The sequence below is a fragment of the Pteropus medius genome, unplaced genomic scaffold, assembly GCF_902729225.1.
Source record: "Pteropus medius unplaced genomic scaffold, Ma_sr-lr_union100, whole genome shotgun sequence".
Lineage (NCBI taxonomy): Eukaryota > Metazoa > Chordata > Mammalia > Chiroptera > Pteropodidae > Pteropus > Pteropus medius.
The window spans coordinates 38,845,472-38,863,873 of record NW_024355205.1 but is presented as its reverse complement, the minus strand read 5'-3'; the positions used below and the strand labels follow the sequence as shown (position 1 = coordinate 38,863,873).

Here is an 18,402-nt window from a genome sequence, read left to right as displayed (position 1 = left end):
ATACAAACGGCTGGATAGATGCTTTATTCTTTCTTTTAATTTACCGATTTTCGAACTAACGACACGGGTTTTTTGAAATAATTTGATTGGTCACAGTTGGAGGCCACTGGTAAGCAGCGGGCTGGGACCGCAGACACAACCCAGGGCCAGCACTGGCTTATTGATATTCAATTGTCTCATTTTTAAGACTTTTACAGTTAATCTCTGCAGGATATTCTCGTGGGAAACAACAAACATTATAAAACTATAACAAAAAATGAGCCTGAAAGTTTTACTGTCCTTGTTCCTGAACTTTCATCCCTCACTTCTCCATTCCCACGGATGGGCCCAAGGGAGCTGTTCTCACTCCTCTCCCTGTAGCTGTGACCACTCCCACTAGCACCCTGGGGGACCAGCTGCCTCCATCCAGAACCTCAGCTGATCCCAGGGATGGTACTAAGAGACACAATCTGATTTGGTCAGCCTGGGAGTCATGCTCCTGCGCTCGCCAGGCTGCCTCAAGGGCGTTGCGCCTGCTGGGACTGGAGCACAGACCTCCTCGTCCCTGTCCTGTCACCTCCCCGGGCATCTGCTCAGCCGCACTTCACTGTGCACATCTGAAACTTCTTGAAAAAGCAGAGGCAAGGAAGGGGTAGCTGGTCAGTCCATGGTACGTGTGACGATGGACACACTGACACGGGCCAGAGTTCTCCCAGCCTGAGCACACAGTGGATGAATGACTCAGGATACACAGCCCCGAGAGTGGGCACAGGGCTTTCCAACTGGACAGTGGCTGTGGCAGCAGCTCCCGGTGCACCAGGTGTCATGTGCCTCAACCCTCACCTGACCCGTCAGGCCTCATGTCAGCCTGGGGAGGTAGGCTCCATTTCGAGGTGAGCGCAGGAGATCGGGGTGCCAGCCTGTGACTTGTGGGTCCCACCTCTGGTGATCGACAGGTTGGGGCCCGGTGGAGACCATGCCCGCACTGCACCTGGGGCGGTCCGTGTTTTGATCCTGGAAGTTGTGGCTACTGAGCCATGGGGACCAGGTGCCTGGCTGTGGTGGAGAAGCGGGTCAAAGGCACGGTCAGTGACCCTGTGGGGCACCACACAGCGGAGCAGCCTGAGCAGAGCTGGTGGCAGGTCCCAGCAAGCAAGTTCCCAGGAGGCCTACCCTGGCCCAGGCCCCAGGGCTCCTGCATGCCCCCCTCCAGGGTCAGCATCAAGCGTATGCCCCGAGGGCTGGGGTGTGGCCAGCAGCCCACCTGCCCAGCTTACCTGTTCCCCTGGCACAGGGGCCAGTGGGTGGGTGGCCCTGATCCCACTGCATGACAATCGGACTTAGAAAAAATATTTAGTTTAGACTTGACACATTTACCCGTTAGAAAATCTCATCCCTTTCATCTCTAAGTTTATCATCAAAATTTTATATTAAAAATATAAATAACTTTTGTATAGAGTTTGAGTCTATAAACATGAACCCATTCGCCTCTTCGCAAGGTGTTCTCAATAGTAGACGCTCATTGCTTCTCGGCCTTTCAGCTAAGATCAAGTATAACAGCCGACGCGCGGCCTTTTTTTAATTTCACACCTGTGATCGGCTCGCCCTTTCATGCTGCGGCCGCCGCTGCCAAGTTTGGTTCTCAGGAGGAGCGAGTCCTTGGTGACAGTGGTCCCACAGAGCTCCAGACTGCCCTCCACTCACTTCCGGGCCCAGGCAGCTGTGCTTCCATCTCTTCCAGGGTCTTCACTGAGATGATGGGGCTGCCGTGCGGCCGGCTCTACACCTGCAGCCTGTCCCCATCCCCGAGGCCCGCCCCAAACAGCTGCAGACTGTCCTGGTCGGACGCATCTGCCTCCTCCTCGCTTCCCAGCGGTTCCGAGGGGCGCTTCACGCCCCGCTGCCTGGACACTGCCAGCGCGTACTGAATGTTGTAGCGGTTCCAGTCACAGCTGTAAGGACACAGGAGTCATGCTGGTGAAAGCGGCCAGCGCTTCTGTTCCATCCAGAACCCTGGCTCACCTGGCACCCAACCACCTCCTCTGTGACCTTGAGAAAAACCAGTGGTGTGCTGCATGAGCCCCCACCTGCCCCAACTGTTCCCTCCTCTCATCCCTGCCCCCCAGGGGTCCACTGTCTCCACCCAGCCCTGGAGCAGCAGGCTTCATGGACCCACTGTAAGACATGTCCCTTCTGGCCTGTCCTCACTGCCCCTGCCCGTCCCTGGGCCTGGCCCCGAGGGCTTCGCCAGTCAGTCCTGCCCATCCCTGGGGAAGCGGCGGCTGTTTCTGAGAGCCGGCAGGGCACCGATCCCCACGTCGTTAGAGTAAAGATAGAAACTGCACGATCGTTTCGGTGTCGGAACCCGCCAGTAAGAGGGGCGGAGGAAGGAGGGAGGGACGAAGCACACTTCTGGGAAGCCTGATGGAGGCCTGCCTGCGTAGCCGGGCCCCCAAACGGTACACAAAGCCAGCTGGACCCCGACACCCGTGGCAGACCACTAGATGTGGAAGTTCAGGGACAGCGCGTTCGCATTAACCACACGAGGATCGACCCAGCAGGAGGCCCTCTCCGCCTCGGCGTTCCTGCGGGCAGCCAGGACGCGCGCGGAAAAGCCTCAGGAAGGCTGAGGAGCACAGGACGGGAGGACTGTGGGACCCCCGGGTCCGGACCTCTGGTCCCCACCTCTGTACTCGCCCGGTCCACAGTGGGCGGGGAAGACCCCCCAGGATAGGCCAAGCTGCGAGGCCCTCAGGGCTCCACAAAGGTAAGGTCCTGGCTCCAGAAAGAGGGCGGCCGGAGCCACCATGGCGCGTACTCACTGTTCTCAACTCCACACCACACCTGAAGCCGGCCAGCCCCAGGCCCCCCGCGGGGTGGGCCAGGTGGATTTAGTCCACCGGCAGCGAGGGAACAGACACCTCTGACACTGGTACCTTTTGTCCCCAAATCAGATGACATGGGAAGCAGCCGTGGTGTGGAGCCGGCCGGCAATGGTGCCAGCCCCACGCTGCCCACCCACCACGCCAGCAACACTTACAGTTTGGAGATGTCGTCCAGGTGCCGCTGGATGCCCTTCTGCAGGAACTGGACGACCGGCAGCAGCGTCCCCGCTCTGGAAGAGAGGCCCCCTTAGCGCTCGGCAGCTACGGAAGCCCCGCGAGCCTCTCTCTGCGCCGGGCCTGTGGGTCGGGCCCGCCGCGCCGCGTTTGTAAAGGCCTCACTCCGTGCCAGGTTTGCACGTCACTTTTTATCTACAAAGAGCAGCTGTGACAGGAGGCACAGACAAACCCAGGTAAGCACACGGTACCTGGACTTTAGCTTCTGTCCGTGTGCCAGGAGCAATTTCTGGGTCCAGATAAGGTAGAATTCCAGATGGCGAGACACTTCAAAGGACGAGGCCAAAAATTCAAGCACTTTCTCCACGTACAGCTCAGGGAGGGAGGAGCTGATAACGTCAACTGTGGGAAAGGAAGAAAGCCAGGCTCGCTGCAGAGAACCCAAATCGGGGAGAGCGCTGCACCCACTGGGAGCCCAGGCCCCGCCTGACGGGAGTGGACGCGGCCCGCCCGGCCCGGTGCTCACTCTCGTCCCAGGGCACGGACTCCAGGGTCTCCTGCAGCAGCTCCCTCTCGTTGAGGCGGAAGGCCATGAGGACGGCCCTGGTGAAGTCCCGCTGCCGCAGCGCCGCCCGGACCCGCCCAGGGGTGACGCTGGTGTCCAGCTCGAACGGGTCGAAGAGCAGCTGGGCATCCAGAGAGTAGATGAGGAGCCCCTCGGTGGTGGTGGCCGCCCAGCAGCGCCCTGCGGGGTGAAGTCGGGCGGCTTCCTCAATGGCTATTCTCACCTCGCAGTGTTTAGGCAACGCGTACGAGACGCGGTCCCACAGTCCCCAGTGTGGCAGCACAGAATGGGGACGTCTTCTCCCTGCTCCTGCCCCAGCCACCAGGTCCTCCCGGGCAGGAGCGCCCAGGTCGCTGGCGCAGGCCGTGCTCCCAGGCCAGTGTGCACGCGGGAACGCACACGTGGGCCCTCCCCGCCCACCTGCCACCAGGCAGGCCTCCCTGCCAGGGGTGGACACGCTGGTTTCACAGGCCACGCGGGCTCTGCTGCGACGTCTCGACTCCACCGCAGACAAAACACAGACGTGTGGCTGGGCTGTAAATCTGATGACAGCACCAGGTGAACCTGTCCCTCGGCCACAGCCTGTGCCCCCAGGCGCGGCCCTGTACCTTACTGCTCCTGTAACCTAGCCATGCCGGAGAGCACCAGCTGCCAACCCAGAAACAAGCCCGCCCCCCTGCACACACCTGACGGCCCCAGCCCGCCCTGCAGCACCTCAGACATGTCTGCGGACACTCGGTGGTGGGGGCAGGAGGCAGCCCCCTAAGACGGTCCCAACTGACACACATGAACAGCACTCAGGGCAGGCGCCCACCTGTCCATTTCTAAGCCCAGCCTATCTGAGGTCATGGCTTTCATAGCCGTTCTCTAGAGAGGACAGATGACCACATTTTACCAACGTGGGACAGTGCAGCCCACAACCAGCCAGAAGCTCCGAGACCGACCTCGTCCCCAGAAACATAGCTGACAGGCCCACTGAGCACACTGCAGGCCTGACACCCAACCTGCACCCCTTCCCGCACCAACCGCCCGCTGCTCAGGGCTCACCCGTGGGAGAGAAGCGGAGTGAAGTCACCCTGATTTCAGGTTTGAAGTGACGAGAACTCATGTCACCTGGAAATCAAAGGAACCACTTGTTATAGGCAGCATACCCCTTGCCACTCACCAGACAAGGGAGGGCCCTTGGGGTCACTTTGCTCCTGGAGTGGCCACGGGCCCAGGAGTGGCAGCCCTAGCCCTCCCACCCTGTCCCAGACGCAGCGGGTGAGCTCTGTGCCTGGGCCTCAGATGCTGCTTCGTGGGTGCCTCTGGCCTTCACAGATGAGCCCTTGGGGCAGATGCTCCCGCGGGCACCGGCCTGGCTGGCAGATGGCTCCCATCTTCCAAAGAGAGGCCTCCGCCCAGCCCAGGGCTGCGAGGCAGGGTGGGCCTGTCCCCACCCGCCCGCTGGTGCGGTGCACCAGGTACAGGACTGCTCCAGGCAGCTTGGGAGTGGGGACCCCTCCTCCCCGGCACACGAACCACCTGGCACTTCGTTTTCAGGTTGGCTTTGTAAAGGGTGAATCAATCCCGGGTGAGAAATTCAGTGACACAAAAACGATCTGTGGTCTCCTGGCTGCCCAGCCCCCAGCCGCCCAGGGCCCTTCCCGGAGCCCAATCCGAAATACGCTGCGGGGGCTTTCGACCTCGGGATGGCCGACATCTGGGGCCGGGTCCCTGTGGGTCCTGCAGACCCCGACCTCCCACATTCAGTACCAACAGCAACCCTCCCCAACCTGTGACAACCAAAACGTCCCCAGACAGGCAGAGGCCACCACTCTAACACCGAGGAACTGCAACCCCGCTCTCAGTGGGGGTCTCGGAGACGCCAGCAGGTGCAGAGAAGCGAGCGCACTGTGCCCCGCGGTGCCGGGAGCTGCTCCGGAACCGGTACCAGCCCCTTCGATCCCCCCGGTCACCCACCAGTTGCTAAGGTGTCCTGGCTCCCCGAGCGTAGGGCAGGCCCCACGTGTCCGGAGCAGGCTCGAGCCAGGGCGGGAATGAACGTGGCCTGGGCCAGCACCGGGAGAAGCGGGCCGGCAGCACAGCGGCTGTGACACTGCACCACGCGTGGGCTTTCTGGCTGACGGGTGTCCCTTCTGGACGGTCTACCCAGGCCCGAGAGTCCCAAGTCTACTGCCCTTGTCCCGGTGAGGCACGTAAACCCCTCGAGCCGCCTAGACTGTCAGCTCCAAGACATGAGTCCTCCTTGTGGCCCACACGGGGGATGGCGGGGCCCAGGGCTGGCCTGGCCCAGAGAGCACGCCGCAGCCGCGGGCCATGCAGCAGCACACAGCGGATCACCCCGCACCCCGGACTCCAGCAAGACACGACGTGCGCAGCGAATGCTCAGATACCGACCGGCACAGCCCGACAAGGGACCAGGGCTGCTGTCACCCAGGAAAAGCGGGTGAGCAGGGCAGCCTGCGATGGCCGAGCCCACGGAGGACGCGGGGTCTTCTGCTCACCTTTCTTGACACCTGGCAACGGAATGGCGACTCCGCTCTCCTCCGCGGCGTCTTGATCAATTAGCGCCAGGTTGCCAAACTCTGTCATTTTCTTTCGGTTCAAAAATTCCTAGAAAAGCAAAATCCCAGATGTCTCGCCGTCAGAAGTGAGGGGGCGCGTGCCTCCACCCGTGCTTGTGTGCATGAGCACTGGAGGAGGGCCCAGCCCTGCCTGGAACGTGCACAGGACACACGGACCCCGAGAAGAGACAGCGACGAGCCTGTTTCACGGCAGAACCTCCCCCAGGGCCTGGCGCTGCTGGGCCGGAGTCCCCGCTGCCACCACAGTGCTCAGATTCTCCACGCAACCTCTGAAGGGCTCCAGGAGCCCCTCCAAGTGGGGTGCACACAGGGGTGTCTGCCGACACACAGGGGTGGCTGCTCCCGTAGATGCCCACCTGCAAGGCCCATCCTAGCCCCATGACCTCAGAAAATGCCTAGGAAGCTTCCCCCAGAAACGCCTAGAAGCTCAAGGCGTGACGCAGACCCGTGCTGCAGTCCCGAGAAGCCCACGGAGCCAGGCCGAGGCGCCCCAGCGCACACGCACCTCCATGGCGTCCAGCGACAGGTTGCAGGAGATCTCAAACTTCTTCCTCAGGACCTGCTCCTTGACGTGGTAGATGCACACGAACTTGGACATCCCTCCTGCCAGGACGCTCTCGCCATCCGCGGAGTAGCACAGAGTGGTGAAGGCCCTGAGCACAGGGGACTGGGGCTTAGTGGCCGCCACATGTGTGCCCCCACCACGGCCCACAGCCCAGGCGCTGCTGGACCTTGACCTGCAGTTCCCAAGGTGCAGGCTCCACTCCTGAGGCAGCACCGTGCCCACGGACGGCGTGGACTGCGGCCTCCCCCAGACACGACCGCCACACACAAGGGCCGCGTGGCTCAGTCAGGGCCTGTCCTTGTTGGAGTGAGAACGAGGAGGCCGCCCTCCCAGCGCCCGCTCCCTGGAGTGTCTTAGTCCTGCGGTGCCAGAAACCAGGCATCTGTTTGCTCGTGGGACTTGAGACAGCGACGTTGGACCTGACGATGGATTCTTACATGTGACACCAAAACCACGAGCGACGGAAAAAAAAGATGAACTGGCTGTCTTCAAAGTGAAAAACCTTTGCACTTCAAAGGACACCACCACGAAAATGAAGACAATGCAGACAAGAGAAAATGTGTGCAAATCGCACACGCGACAAGGGTCTCGCACTGTGACATACGGAGGCCTCTTATAACTCAACAATAAAGACAGGCACCCCAAGCAAAACAGGCAAATGCTCTGGAGACGCATTGTCCCGAAGCCACCGTGAAAACAGCCAGTGTGCCATGAGAAGGTACACAGGGACATCGGTCCTCAGGGAAGTGCAGATCAGAGCCCCGGAGCCCACCTCCCCCTGCCCCCCACAACATGGCTGTCGTTTAGAACAAAAGACTGAGCTGGTGGCCATGTGGGGACTCGGAATCTCCCCAATCCCCCCACTGCTGCTGCTGCCTCTCTGGGAAACGGCCTGGCAGTTCTCGAAAACCAAAACAGAGTCACCCTGTGGTCGCCTGGCACCTCCTCTCCTACGGACACTCCCGAGAGAACTGAACACAGGTGTCCTCACGCCCTCGTCCTCGAGGGCTGCTCACACAGCCCAGGGCGTGCGAGAACACTGCCATCTACTGGCCCGCACAAACCCGCCACGGCACAATCCCGCGCGGCACAACCCTGCCACAGCTTCAACACTTCCCCTGGGCGGAAGAGCGCCCTCTGCTGAGCAGGCTCCTGAGCTTCGGGGGGCCGACTCAGAAGGTCGCCCGCGCCCCATGTTCACAGCCCTGCAGTAGACGGATGAGGCACTCACTTCCCCTTGGCCGAGTGCTTGGCGGTGATCTTGTCCAGCTCCCTCCTGCCCGTCTTGAGGTCGTGCCTGCCCTCGATGGAGCCCGTCTGCACGGCGTCCTCAGGGTCCCAGAAGGTGATCTGCGAGTTTAGGGTGGCCACAGCCAGCTCTGCACCGTCGGGGCGGAAGGTCACAGCCAGAGCTGCAAAGAGATGCAGAATCGGGGCCTGAGAAAGGCCCTGGGCTCCACCAGCTGGACCACTGTGCTGCTGGCCCTCATCACTGGCTCCCTGAGGGACCGGTCCAGGGGAAGTTGGGGACGGGGGCGTGTAGGCTCTCCTCAAGAAGCTCCAGTTCTCCAGGGAGGCCCCGGGCCCTAGCACCCACAGCTCAGAAACGTGTGGCTGCACATGTGGACAGGCCCCAGCTGCCGCAGGATGGGCACGGCAGGGCCGAGCAGGACCAGCCTGGTGGGAGGGTGCAGGGTGCAGTCGAGGCCAGGCAGACAGGAGTCACACAGAGGTCACGGCAAAGGCCGTTCCAAGAGAACTGCAGGACAGACTGGAACCAGAGTAAGTGGAGGTGGAGGTCGGTGCAGAGGCCCCACGAGGACGTGAGGCGCCGGCCACTGAGCCCGAACCGGAGCCGGGCGGCGGTAAGCGGAGCGCCCCGCCGACACCTGCGAGTCCCGCGGCCAGCAAACATGTTTGGGACCAGACAGCAGTCGGTCTCGGCTCTGACCAATCCACGCTGCCCGCAGGGGACAGCAGCCATGCAGGGGACGCCCACGCCTGGCCATGGGGGGCCTCCCTTACCCAGTGTTCGCGGGGACAACGGTGAACCCACAGGCAAGTGTAGAAAGTGGCAGGAAGCTGCAGCCCCAGCCCCAGCTTGCCCTCCTGGGGGACAGCCAGACACCAAGGAACATGCCTGGGCCACCAACCCGACAGGAGGTCCTGGGGGGAAGAATAGGCACAGAGACCAGGCCTGTCCGGGTCACAGCTCCTGCTGGCCAGACCCGCCATGCAGCTCACCGTCGGAGGTCAGGGTCAGCGTCTCTGTGGTTCTCCAGCTGTCCACCATGTCCCACAGACGTACCGTCCGGTCCCAGGAGGCGCTGGCCAGGACCGACTTCGTCGGGCTAAAGCACAGACCGCCGATGGGACCCTCGTGACCGGACAAGACCTACAGCCATTCGCAGGGAGGGTTAAGAGGTGAGCGCCTCGGTGGGCGGCGTGCACTGGACCAAACGTGCAGACTGCGGCCGTGGAGACGTGGCCCCTCTGAGCAGCCGAGGCCGTGGAATGGGGGGGTGGGCGGGCCAGGCCAGAAGACACGCACCAGCGGTGACCTCCACCCCACTGGCTTCCTTGGGCCATTTGGAGGTGCCCTCACAGCATGTGGCGTGTGGCCCCCACCCACCCGGCCCCCTCAGAGCACGCCGCCTGGGATGAGCGGCTGACCTCCAGCAGCCGGCCTGTCTGCATGGACCAGATGAAGATCTCGAAGGAGTCCTGGGCCCCGGCAGAAACGATCTCCCCACTCGAGTCCACTGCCACGCAGGAGAACTGGGTGGGCCGTGGGGACGTGAAGGTGCGGAAGTTCCGGTACCTGCCGGGAAGAGCGGCCCTGGGCTGGTGTCGCCGGCCCTGGTCCCTGCCACCTCGTGCATTCCTGGGGCCCCAGTGCTAGGGCTTCACCCCCGAGCCTCTGCCTCCACCGCGTGCTTCCCAACAAGCTCGGACTTCAACCCGCCTCTCACAGCACAGCAGAGGGACGACCCGCTCTGAGCCGCAAGGTCACCTGTGAAGGTCAAAGGCCCGCACGGTCCCATCCATGGAAGAGGTCACGATGACGTAGCCGGTGGTGGTGAAGGTCACACCGGTGACCCCGCTCGAGTGCTCCGTAAAAGTGATGAAGCAGAAGCCACTGAGGGTATTCCACACCTTGACCTACGGTGGGGGGCGCGTGAGGAGTGGTGGGCCCAGGCAGGGACCCCCCACATACACGGGTCCCATGTAGGTACCCAGGTGTGGGGAGGCCGTCTGCCCGTCTCCCTCACCCCATGAGAAACATCTGGAGGGTCATGGAGGGCTCTACGGCACCCCAGGAAGTGCAGCAAGCACCCACCCACATCAGATGGCAGCTGCTAGTACCATAGACCCCTCAGCTAAACAACTGCAGATGTACAGGACCTGAGCCAAAAAAGCGGACGGACACCTGAACCCTCTCTACACAGACCCAGCTAAATTCACCAGCCCAGACGAAGCCAGGGCCTGGCCACAGTGTCCCAGCGCCCCGGCCAGGAGGTGAGGACAGGATGCCCACAGCTCCTCCCACCCAGGCCACACTCCTCCTTCTCCACTGACCAGCCCAATCCCAAAGCGGCACAGCCCCACCTTGCCGTCGTCCCCGCCGGTCACGATGTACTGCCCGTCGGGGGAGTAGGCCAGGGACACCATGCTGTTGGAGTGCCCCTGCTGCTTGAGCACGTAGGACTCACTCTGCCACTCCCACACCAGCAGCTGGCCCAGGCCTGCGGAGCACACGGAGCGCGGGGCTGGGGACCACACACGACGGCTGGCCCTGCAGGCCGGGGGCACTGACTGCTCGAGATTCCGGGTAGGCTGTGTGGCCCTGACTCATGCTGCTACCTTGATAGCCCGTCCCACCAAGGCAGGCACCTGCCACGGCCTTCCACCCACGCGAGGGGACCCAGTGCGGACAGCCAACCTCCTGAGTCACCCGTGGGCAGGGCAGACCCGCTGTGTGGCCTGCTGCAGCCCGCCAGAGGTGCCTTTGTTCTGCAAGTCCCACTGACCAGTCCTCTGCGCGCGTGCCACCCGCTGACGTGCCCTGCCCGCACGGCCCCGCTCACGCCCATCTCCTAGGGCTGGGGGCCGCGGTGGGACCACAGGCAGGCATCTGAGCGCGGGACCCGTCCTCACGACCCAGCCACGACACAGCAGACAGACAGACCTGAGCAGCCCAAAGCGATCCAGTCCCCGGAGCTGTTGACGGCGACGGACTCGACCCTCTGATCTGAGATGCTGAAGGGAAAGCGGGAAGCAGGGCTGGTGAGCTCAGGAAGAGCCCCACTCCACCCTTGGGGCGCCTGGGCCTCCCCTCTGCCTACCGGCTCAGGGGCGCGAACAACTCAACACACTTAAAGCCAGAAAACCCAGGGCAGTGCCCGTGTTCAAAGCCACGAGGCTGTATGATTTTATGAAACTGGTATTTTCATTTTCTCTATGTCCCAAAGATGCAAAACAGAAGGGGAAGAACAAAAATGAAAAATGAAAATGGTCTGCGGCCCACGCCACCGTGAACACGCCCGGTCCCGTCCGATCCCGGAAGCTCAGGAGGGCCGGGCCTGGTCAGTACTTGGATGGGAGACCGCCTAGGAAGACCAGGTGCTGTAGGCATAAAAATAAATAATAAAATAAAAAGACAAAAAATAAGGGATTGTAAGCTGACGAGGTACTTGCAATCTGTGAGGTCAACCAAGGGTTGCCTGACCTAAAAAAATAAAATAAAAATAATAAAATAAATAAAATATAGAAGTAAAATATAAAATAAAATGAAATAAAATAAAAAATAAATGACACGACCCCACACATGGGGCCAAAGCCCAGGGTAGGAGACTGTGTGTCTGAGCTGGGGACTGGGACAGCATCACCCGAGTTCCCTCCAATCCCTCGCCACCTGGCCAGGACAAAGATGAGGGCCGGTGTCTCGGGAGGCCGCCTGTGTGGCCACCCCGGACTCCAGGGCCAGCGGTACGGGCGGGCACAGCACGGCCTCTGCCCGCTCTGCCATCGGCCTGGCAGACTCGCGCGCGCGGGAAACCACAGCCGCCAGATCAGAGGCGCCCACCTCAGGGAGTGGATGAGGCTGAACTCCGGGAGCTCGTGGAGGTGGAAGATTCCAGAAGCAAAACCAGTGACCAAGAGGTGGGTCTTCTTGTGATACGCCGCAGCTGTCAAGTTGTTAAAATCTCCTTCTTTATTGAAAAAGTACCTACATTGACAGGGGAAAGCGCAGTTGTGGAAGGAGGACCAGAGGGCTAGGCTGGTCACATGGCCCCGCCTGGGACCCAGGGGCCACGCAGGTGGCAGCCCTGACTGCACTGCCCCTCGGCCCCGAGGATGCCCCGCTGCTTTGTGCCTGTGGCTCTGCCCTCCTAAGCCTCCCCAGCCTGCAGAGGAACGGCCTGGTCACCGTGCCTCTGGGTCCTCACCCGATGGCCCGGGTCCCTCTGAGGCCCAAGAGCCCACAGGAGCACCCCAGTTCATCCCGATGGGCGGGGACCTACTTGGCCAGCCGAGAGTACTTCACTTTGCCCTGCTGGTCTTCCGTGGCCGGCACGGCTTGCCCTCGGATGGTGGTCTCCTGCGCCCCGTCCTCCTCGTCCTCGTCCCCTTCCTCCTCCCTCCGCAGCAGGTCTGCCTTCCAGCCCCTAGGGGGTTTCAGCCTCAGGCCCTCCGGAGGGGTGTCACACTGCCACACACACAGGGCCCCGTCCTGGCTGAGCGTGTATAACTGCAGAGAGACACACACAGGTGGCTGTGGGTCACCCTGATCCACAGCCCACACCGAGCACAGGCGGCCGAGACAGGAACGCTGTCAGCCACGCTCCTTCCGCCGAAGCCTGCCCCCGTGCAGTGGGAGGGATGACTCCCAACGGGCAACCCGCGGCCACTGCCGAGTCCCCAGCAGACCCGCGAGGACCTGGGGGGAGAGCCCGGCACCCTAGTTGTGGTTGCGACTCAGGACACAGTGACTCCAGGGGTCCTGGGTGCAGGGACGTACATCTAGGCTGCTGGATTCAAAGAAGCAGGCCACCACGGCGTCCTTGTGTCCCCCTAGTGCGTAGTAGATGAGGTTGTCCCAGCGCTCGGCCCCAAACACCCACGTGGACATATCTTTGCTTCCCACTGCAAAGCACCTGGACAGAAAGGACACAGCTCATCCCTGGGGCCCCCAGCCAGTGCCGCCCCAAGCCCAGGGCAGACTCCAGGGTGACACGTGGAGACAGTCAGGGGTGCTGACTGAATCCATCTGTGCATCTCCTGGGACCAGGAGTCTTGGTGGATGTGTGTCACTGTCCTTCCTCAAAAAGCAGTCTCTCGCAGGGGACAGCCAGAGAAGCACCGAGCACTGACCCGCGAGCCCTCAGTGCTGCCTAGGGAGCCTGCTCCTCACACCTTCCCGACCCACCAGAGACCCCATCAGAGCGAACTCTGCTTATGGCAGAAACAGAACCCGTTGGGAACAGCCTCCACCTCTCTGAAGAGCGGGGAGGCCTGGCCTTGGAGCAGCCCGCCTTTGCTCCACAGACCCCCGTCCCCTGAGAGCGAGACCACTGTGTCCCGCTGACCACTGCCTGCTGGCCCTCAGAGAACAGGCAATCCTGGCACCCAGGCTGGGAGGAGCCACCAACGCCGACCACGGCTCCGCAGACTTGGCGGCATGAACTCGGCCCACACGCTGAGACAGAGTTCATCAGGGATCAGGTTCTGCTCCCTGGTTTCAGTGGCCAACGGCAGGTGGTGTGGACCCAACCCACCCACCCCCCCGCCGCCCCTGGGAGCCTGCCCTGCATCCAGCCCTGCATCCCGCCCCCAGGGGGCTCAGGACAGGCCACTGCAGAAACTGCGGGGTGCAACAACAGTCACCCCGCGTTTCACCACAAGCAGCTGGGTACAGGTGTCCCTTTCGGCCCATCCCCAGCCTCACCGGGAGTCATCTGTCCAGTCAATGCACGTGGTCTCATCATAGGGTCCAAAGTAGGTTTTGTCCAGGACGAAAGCGTTGAACTCTCGCTTCCTCCCAGGGGCGTGGTACATCTGAGCGATGTTGCCCTTCGTGACGACAAACTTCCTATGGCAGAAATGGGAGCCATTGATACTGAACAATGGCGAGGCCTGAGGCCAGCCCAGGGCCTCTGGGAGGACAGCCTATCTGCTCTGAGGCCAGTTTCCTACGACGGGCAAAGCTGGGGGCCTGCCTCTCATCCGCCCCGAGCCCCTTCTTCTCCTACAGGGATCCAGGCCAAAGGAGGCCGGTGGACAGTCAGGGAAGAACTGGACACACCCTGCAGGCCCCGCCACACCTCTGCCCAGAGCAGAGGCCCCACCGGCCAGGCGCCAAGGCCAGGACAAGCTCAGACAGCCCTGGGTGCGACCGAGAGGAAGAGGTGGGCCCTGCATGATGGCGCCCCGGGGCGCTGGATGCCGCTCTAAGGGGTTTCTGAGTAGGACAGGGGTGGGCTCATGGCCAGCACCTGGAGCCGCCCCTCCAACGCACAACTGGGCCAGCGAGGGGTGACCAACCTGGGAACAAGCTCTCTTCCCCTGGGGCCTTGAACCTGCCCACAAAACATGCTCCTCACTGTGACTCTGAAGCCCAGAGTTCCGTCACAGCCCCGGGAGGGCCACACCCGCTGGAACAGCAGCCCTGGAGCAGGAGAGGGGAGGGGCCGCCTGTGTGCCACCCTGCGGAGCGGGACTCTGGGCCTTGGCCCTGTCCGGGCCCCGTACCTGCCATCAGGGGAGAAGCAGACGCTGTGCACGGAGCCCTTGAAGTGGAAGCGGTGGAGCACGGACCGGCACACCAGGCTGACCAGCAGCGCCTCGCCGCCTGCAGGGAGCGACATTAGCGAGCACATGGCCACCGGCACGCAGCTGCAACGCAGTGAGGTTCTGCGCGCTTCCACTGCGGGCAGCAGGACTCCGCAAAGCGAGCCCCCGGCGCATGAAGCCCAGCCCCCCGATGCCAGGGGCACAGAGCAGGGGCGGGGCCCGGGCACGCCCACCCACACGCGCCCACACGCCAGGGCCCCAGACGAGGACGCGCCCGGCGGGGAGGACTGTGCGGGCCGAGACCGCCAGCAGGACCTGGGGTCAGCCTCGTCTCACCTGACGCCCACACCCGCCCCCCCCACCTATGTCATCGGTCACCACCCTGGGCCACCGTCTCCTCTCCTGGCCTAGAGCAGTTACCTTCATCGACGATGATGGCGAGGCGGCCGTCCGGGGACAGCCCCACACACTTGACGTTGTACCGAGTGGCCAGGGGCAGAGTGTTGGACTTGTTGCTGAGAGAAAAAACCAGAGCCATGCAGTTGGCCTCGTGTCATCAGAGGGGAGGCTGGGCTACCAGCCCGCCTGCCACCATGACACGCCCCTCCTGTCTGGTGGCACCGCTGAGCCAGAGCTCATCACTAATCCTCAATCCCTGCTGAAGGGACAGGAACTAAGACGACGTCCCAAAACCTCAGAAATGGGCTTTGGCGACGTCGGCTCTGCCTCTGGGCCCGCATCCCAAGAGGATTCTGCAGACATGTGAAGCCGGACACCGGGGAACACGCCAACTGCCCGACAGAAGGGACTAACCACAGGGACAGCACGTTGACGAAAAACTGGTTTTACAGAAATTGGAAAATGTGCAAAATGGAAAAATAAGTAACGTTAAAAACAAGTAACCATTGGGTTAGATTCGGATTTCATTCTTTACTTTCCAAATTTTCTTCAATGAACGTCGATTGCTACTCTAGAGAGCCCCTGTCAGATGTCGTTTAAACAACAGACAGTAACGACCGCGCCAGCAGCCGGCCCTGGGCACTGTCCTAGGCACAGTGAGGCCTGCAGAGAGGGGCAGGGGCCCAGGCAACCCCTGCGACAGGGGGCTCTCCACAGGCCGCAGCGGTCTGGGGGTGACGGCCGTTCAGGAGTCCCGCCCTTCAGAAAGGAGCGTGGCCGGTGCTGGGTCAGGACACTGGGAACCGAGCGCGGAGCACTGCGCCACCAAGCGGGGTCCAGGGTGCTTCCACGCCCCCAGTGCCCTGCCCACAGCTTAGCGAGTGACCCGGGACATCTGCCTTAAAAGGGACAACACGAGCTTTAGCTCAGGAACTAGAGGCAGAGGCTGGGACGCCACGGCCACCTCCACTACGGACCCGCCGACTCCACAGAACCCTGTGACCTTAATTAACGGGGTCCTGTAAGAGGAAACTGAAGAAGACACCGGATTTCTACAGGCGAACGACAATGCTCACGACTGTTAGCACCGCTGCAGCACACTCACTTTTTAAGGTCGAACACAGTGATTCTATTTCCCACGGGGCTGATGACTGAATTTCCATCGCATGTAAAGTTCAAGTTGCCACGCCGATACACCGTCCCCAGCAAATTTGAAAACTGGAAAGAAAACAGAGTCTCAACTCCAGAAAAGAGCTAAGTGAGGCATCCGGGCAAAGAGGTGGCTCGGAGTCCCCGCAGGGTCCCTGACCCTCCCGGGTCCCTCCGGGCATCCCCTGGGACGCTTTTCGGCACCCACGTGGCCCAGCCCTGAGAAGAGGAAGGAGAGCCCCCGGCGCCCGCCAAGGGGGGGCAAGGGGAAGCCTCCGGGGACAGGAGGTGTTTGCCGGGTGGAGGGGAGGACAGGACCCATGCGTCAGAGAGAGAAGCTGCAGCAGTAGAACAGGGCTCCAAGGGCACCTTGGGTTCAAGGCGTCCTGAACAGAGGGGCTGCCGGCATCGCACTTATCAACTCGTTCATTGACCGACCGCCACATGTGAGTGCTGCCTGGAGAGCTGTGTGCACAGTCTCTGCCCCCAGTGCCCTCGGTCTGCCCAGAGGCCAGGCACTTGTAAGCGGGACATAACTACAGAGCGTGTGCAGACCCCAGAGGCGGGAGAGGGGGAGGGACTTCAGCAGGTGGTCAGGGAAGCGCCCTTGGAGGGGCCGCCTGGGCTGGAACCTGGCAAGGGGCCCCAGGGTGACATCCAGAGCTGCAGGCCAGTGAGGCTCGAGGGCGTCGGGGAGGCCCAGGCGGTCTGAAGCAGAGGTTTGCCCCGGTCCAAGTCCCAGTTTTTGAAGACCACACCAGTGACCGTGGAGGCCACACCGCCTTCTGTGCTATTCCACATCGAAGGTGACGGTCACCCAACCAGGGAGGTGACCCCAGGAATGGAGAGAGTGGATCAAGTGCAGGCCCGTGCCAGGAGCTGGAAGAAGGAGCCTCTCCTGGTTTGGGTCACAGGGGAGTGTTGGGGAGGACAAGTGTATCAAGGGCCGGGCGGATCCTACTATGCTTTTCTACTTAATGCTAGAACCGCGCACAGTATCTCGCAGAGGAGTTTGACCTGAACCCCAACGGGGTAAGTTTAACCAACTGCAAAGACGACAGCAACATGTAAGTAACAAAATAGTATACAAGGAACAGCTTCGGGAATGATCCCCTTGCCTCCTTTACTTGTCACGAATAAAAGCAAAAACGTTGTCTTCCAACAGGACTTGTGTTCCTTCGGCTCGGACACTGCGAACCCACTGTGCTCGGTCGCAGCAGCACTCCGAGGGGCTAGTCCGGGGTTCAGTGTGGCGCAGCGGGGGTGTGGGAGGCAGCCGCGGGGGCCCTGCACGGAGCTGGGACCCACCCGGCAGAATGACCCGACCCTGCGGACCGGCCTGGGAGGAACGAGACCAGCAGGTGGCCGCGGCGCAAACCTCCGCGGGCTCGGCCAGCAGGCGGCCACGGTGTCCACGACCCCGCGCCGCGGCGGAAGACGACGCAGAGTGACAGCGGGCGGCTCGGCGACCCGTCTCCCGCCAGTCGGCGCCTGCACCGCTGCCGCGTCCCCGCGGCCTCTAGGAGCCGGGCTGGCGTCCCTGTCCCGCCGCACGCCGCCGCCCGCGGTCCCGGGCCCGCCTCTGCGACCCGGTCCAGGACGCTGCCACCGCTCGCGGCCCGCGCCGCCGGCCTCCCTCGGGCTACGCGGTGAGGACACTGCTGCGGGACCTCGAGACCCCGCGCCCCGGCCGCCGGCCCCTGAGGTAGCGGGTCTCGAGCAGCGATCCCCCCCTTCTCTCCCGTCCTCCGCTCCCCCACCGGACCCCCGGCCGCGTCGGAAGCTCACCCTGTAGGCGAACTTCATCGCGCTGCCGCACGTGTGCCACCGCTGTCACCGCCGCCGCCCGCCGGCCCTCAGCAACCACTTCCGGGGCGAACCGAGACCTCGCGCCACAGCGCCCCACGCGGCCCGGAGGAGCCCGCCCAGTCCCCGCCCCCAGGCGGAGCCTGGCCCGGCACCACCCTCTGCCCCGCCCCCGAGGCGGAACCTGCCCCCGGCACCACCCATTTACCTCGCGCACGCCACGCCCCGCGGCGGAGCCTGCGCTCACTGCCCCGCTCTCGCCGTATGGAAGCGAAGCACCTGCGCGAGGATCGGGTCGCATTTATGGGATTCTCTGGTCTCACGGGCTTGAACTAGACGCGCTCCGCCGCTCAGAACCGTTCACGGAAAGTGAAAAGGCCCGACTCCGCGGCTCATTTAATAGCTTTGGGTTATGAAAGGGGGGCCAAAAAGAATAGGGTTCTGAATCAAAGTTGAAAACCACTTTTCCGAACTAATTGTATTAGTGATGCTAGCAAA

General features: G+C 62.4%; 1 protein-coding gene and 1 pseudogene across 1 annotated transcript; one reads left to right on the top strand and one right to left on the bottom strand.

Moving 5' to 3' along the window:
• Positions 1–140: 140 nt before the first annotated feature.
• On the bottom strand, positions 141–18,018 carry PWP2 (PWP2 small subunit processome component). Its single transcript, XM_039857590.1, has 21 exons — positions 17,887–18,018; positions 16,055–16,167; positions 14,971–15,065; positions 14,509–14,608; positions 13,706–13,849; positions 12,779–12,914; positions 12,282–12,508; positions 11,843–11,986; positions 10,946–11,016; positions 10,366–10,502; positions 9,770–9,918; positions 9,430–9,577; positions 9,001–9,151; positions 7,988–8,168; positions 6,697–6,844; positions 6,111–6,219; positions 4,651–4,716; positions 3,565–3,783; positions 3,290–3,440; positions 3,020–3,094; positions 141–1,931 (listed from the first exon to the last, which is right to left on the bottom strand). Exons 1-21 carry the CDS (start codon positions 17,902–17,904, stop codon positions 1,760–1,762), a joined length of 2,754 nt encoding a protein of 917 aa, XP_039713524.1. The 5' UTR covers positions 17,905–18,018; the 3' UTR covers positions 141–1,759.
• Positions 11,272–11,391, top strand: LOC120599054 (uncharacterized; annotated as a pseudogene).
• Positions 18,019–18,402: the final 384 nt, after the last annotated feature.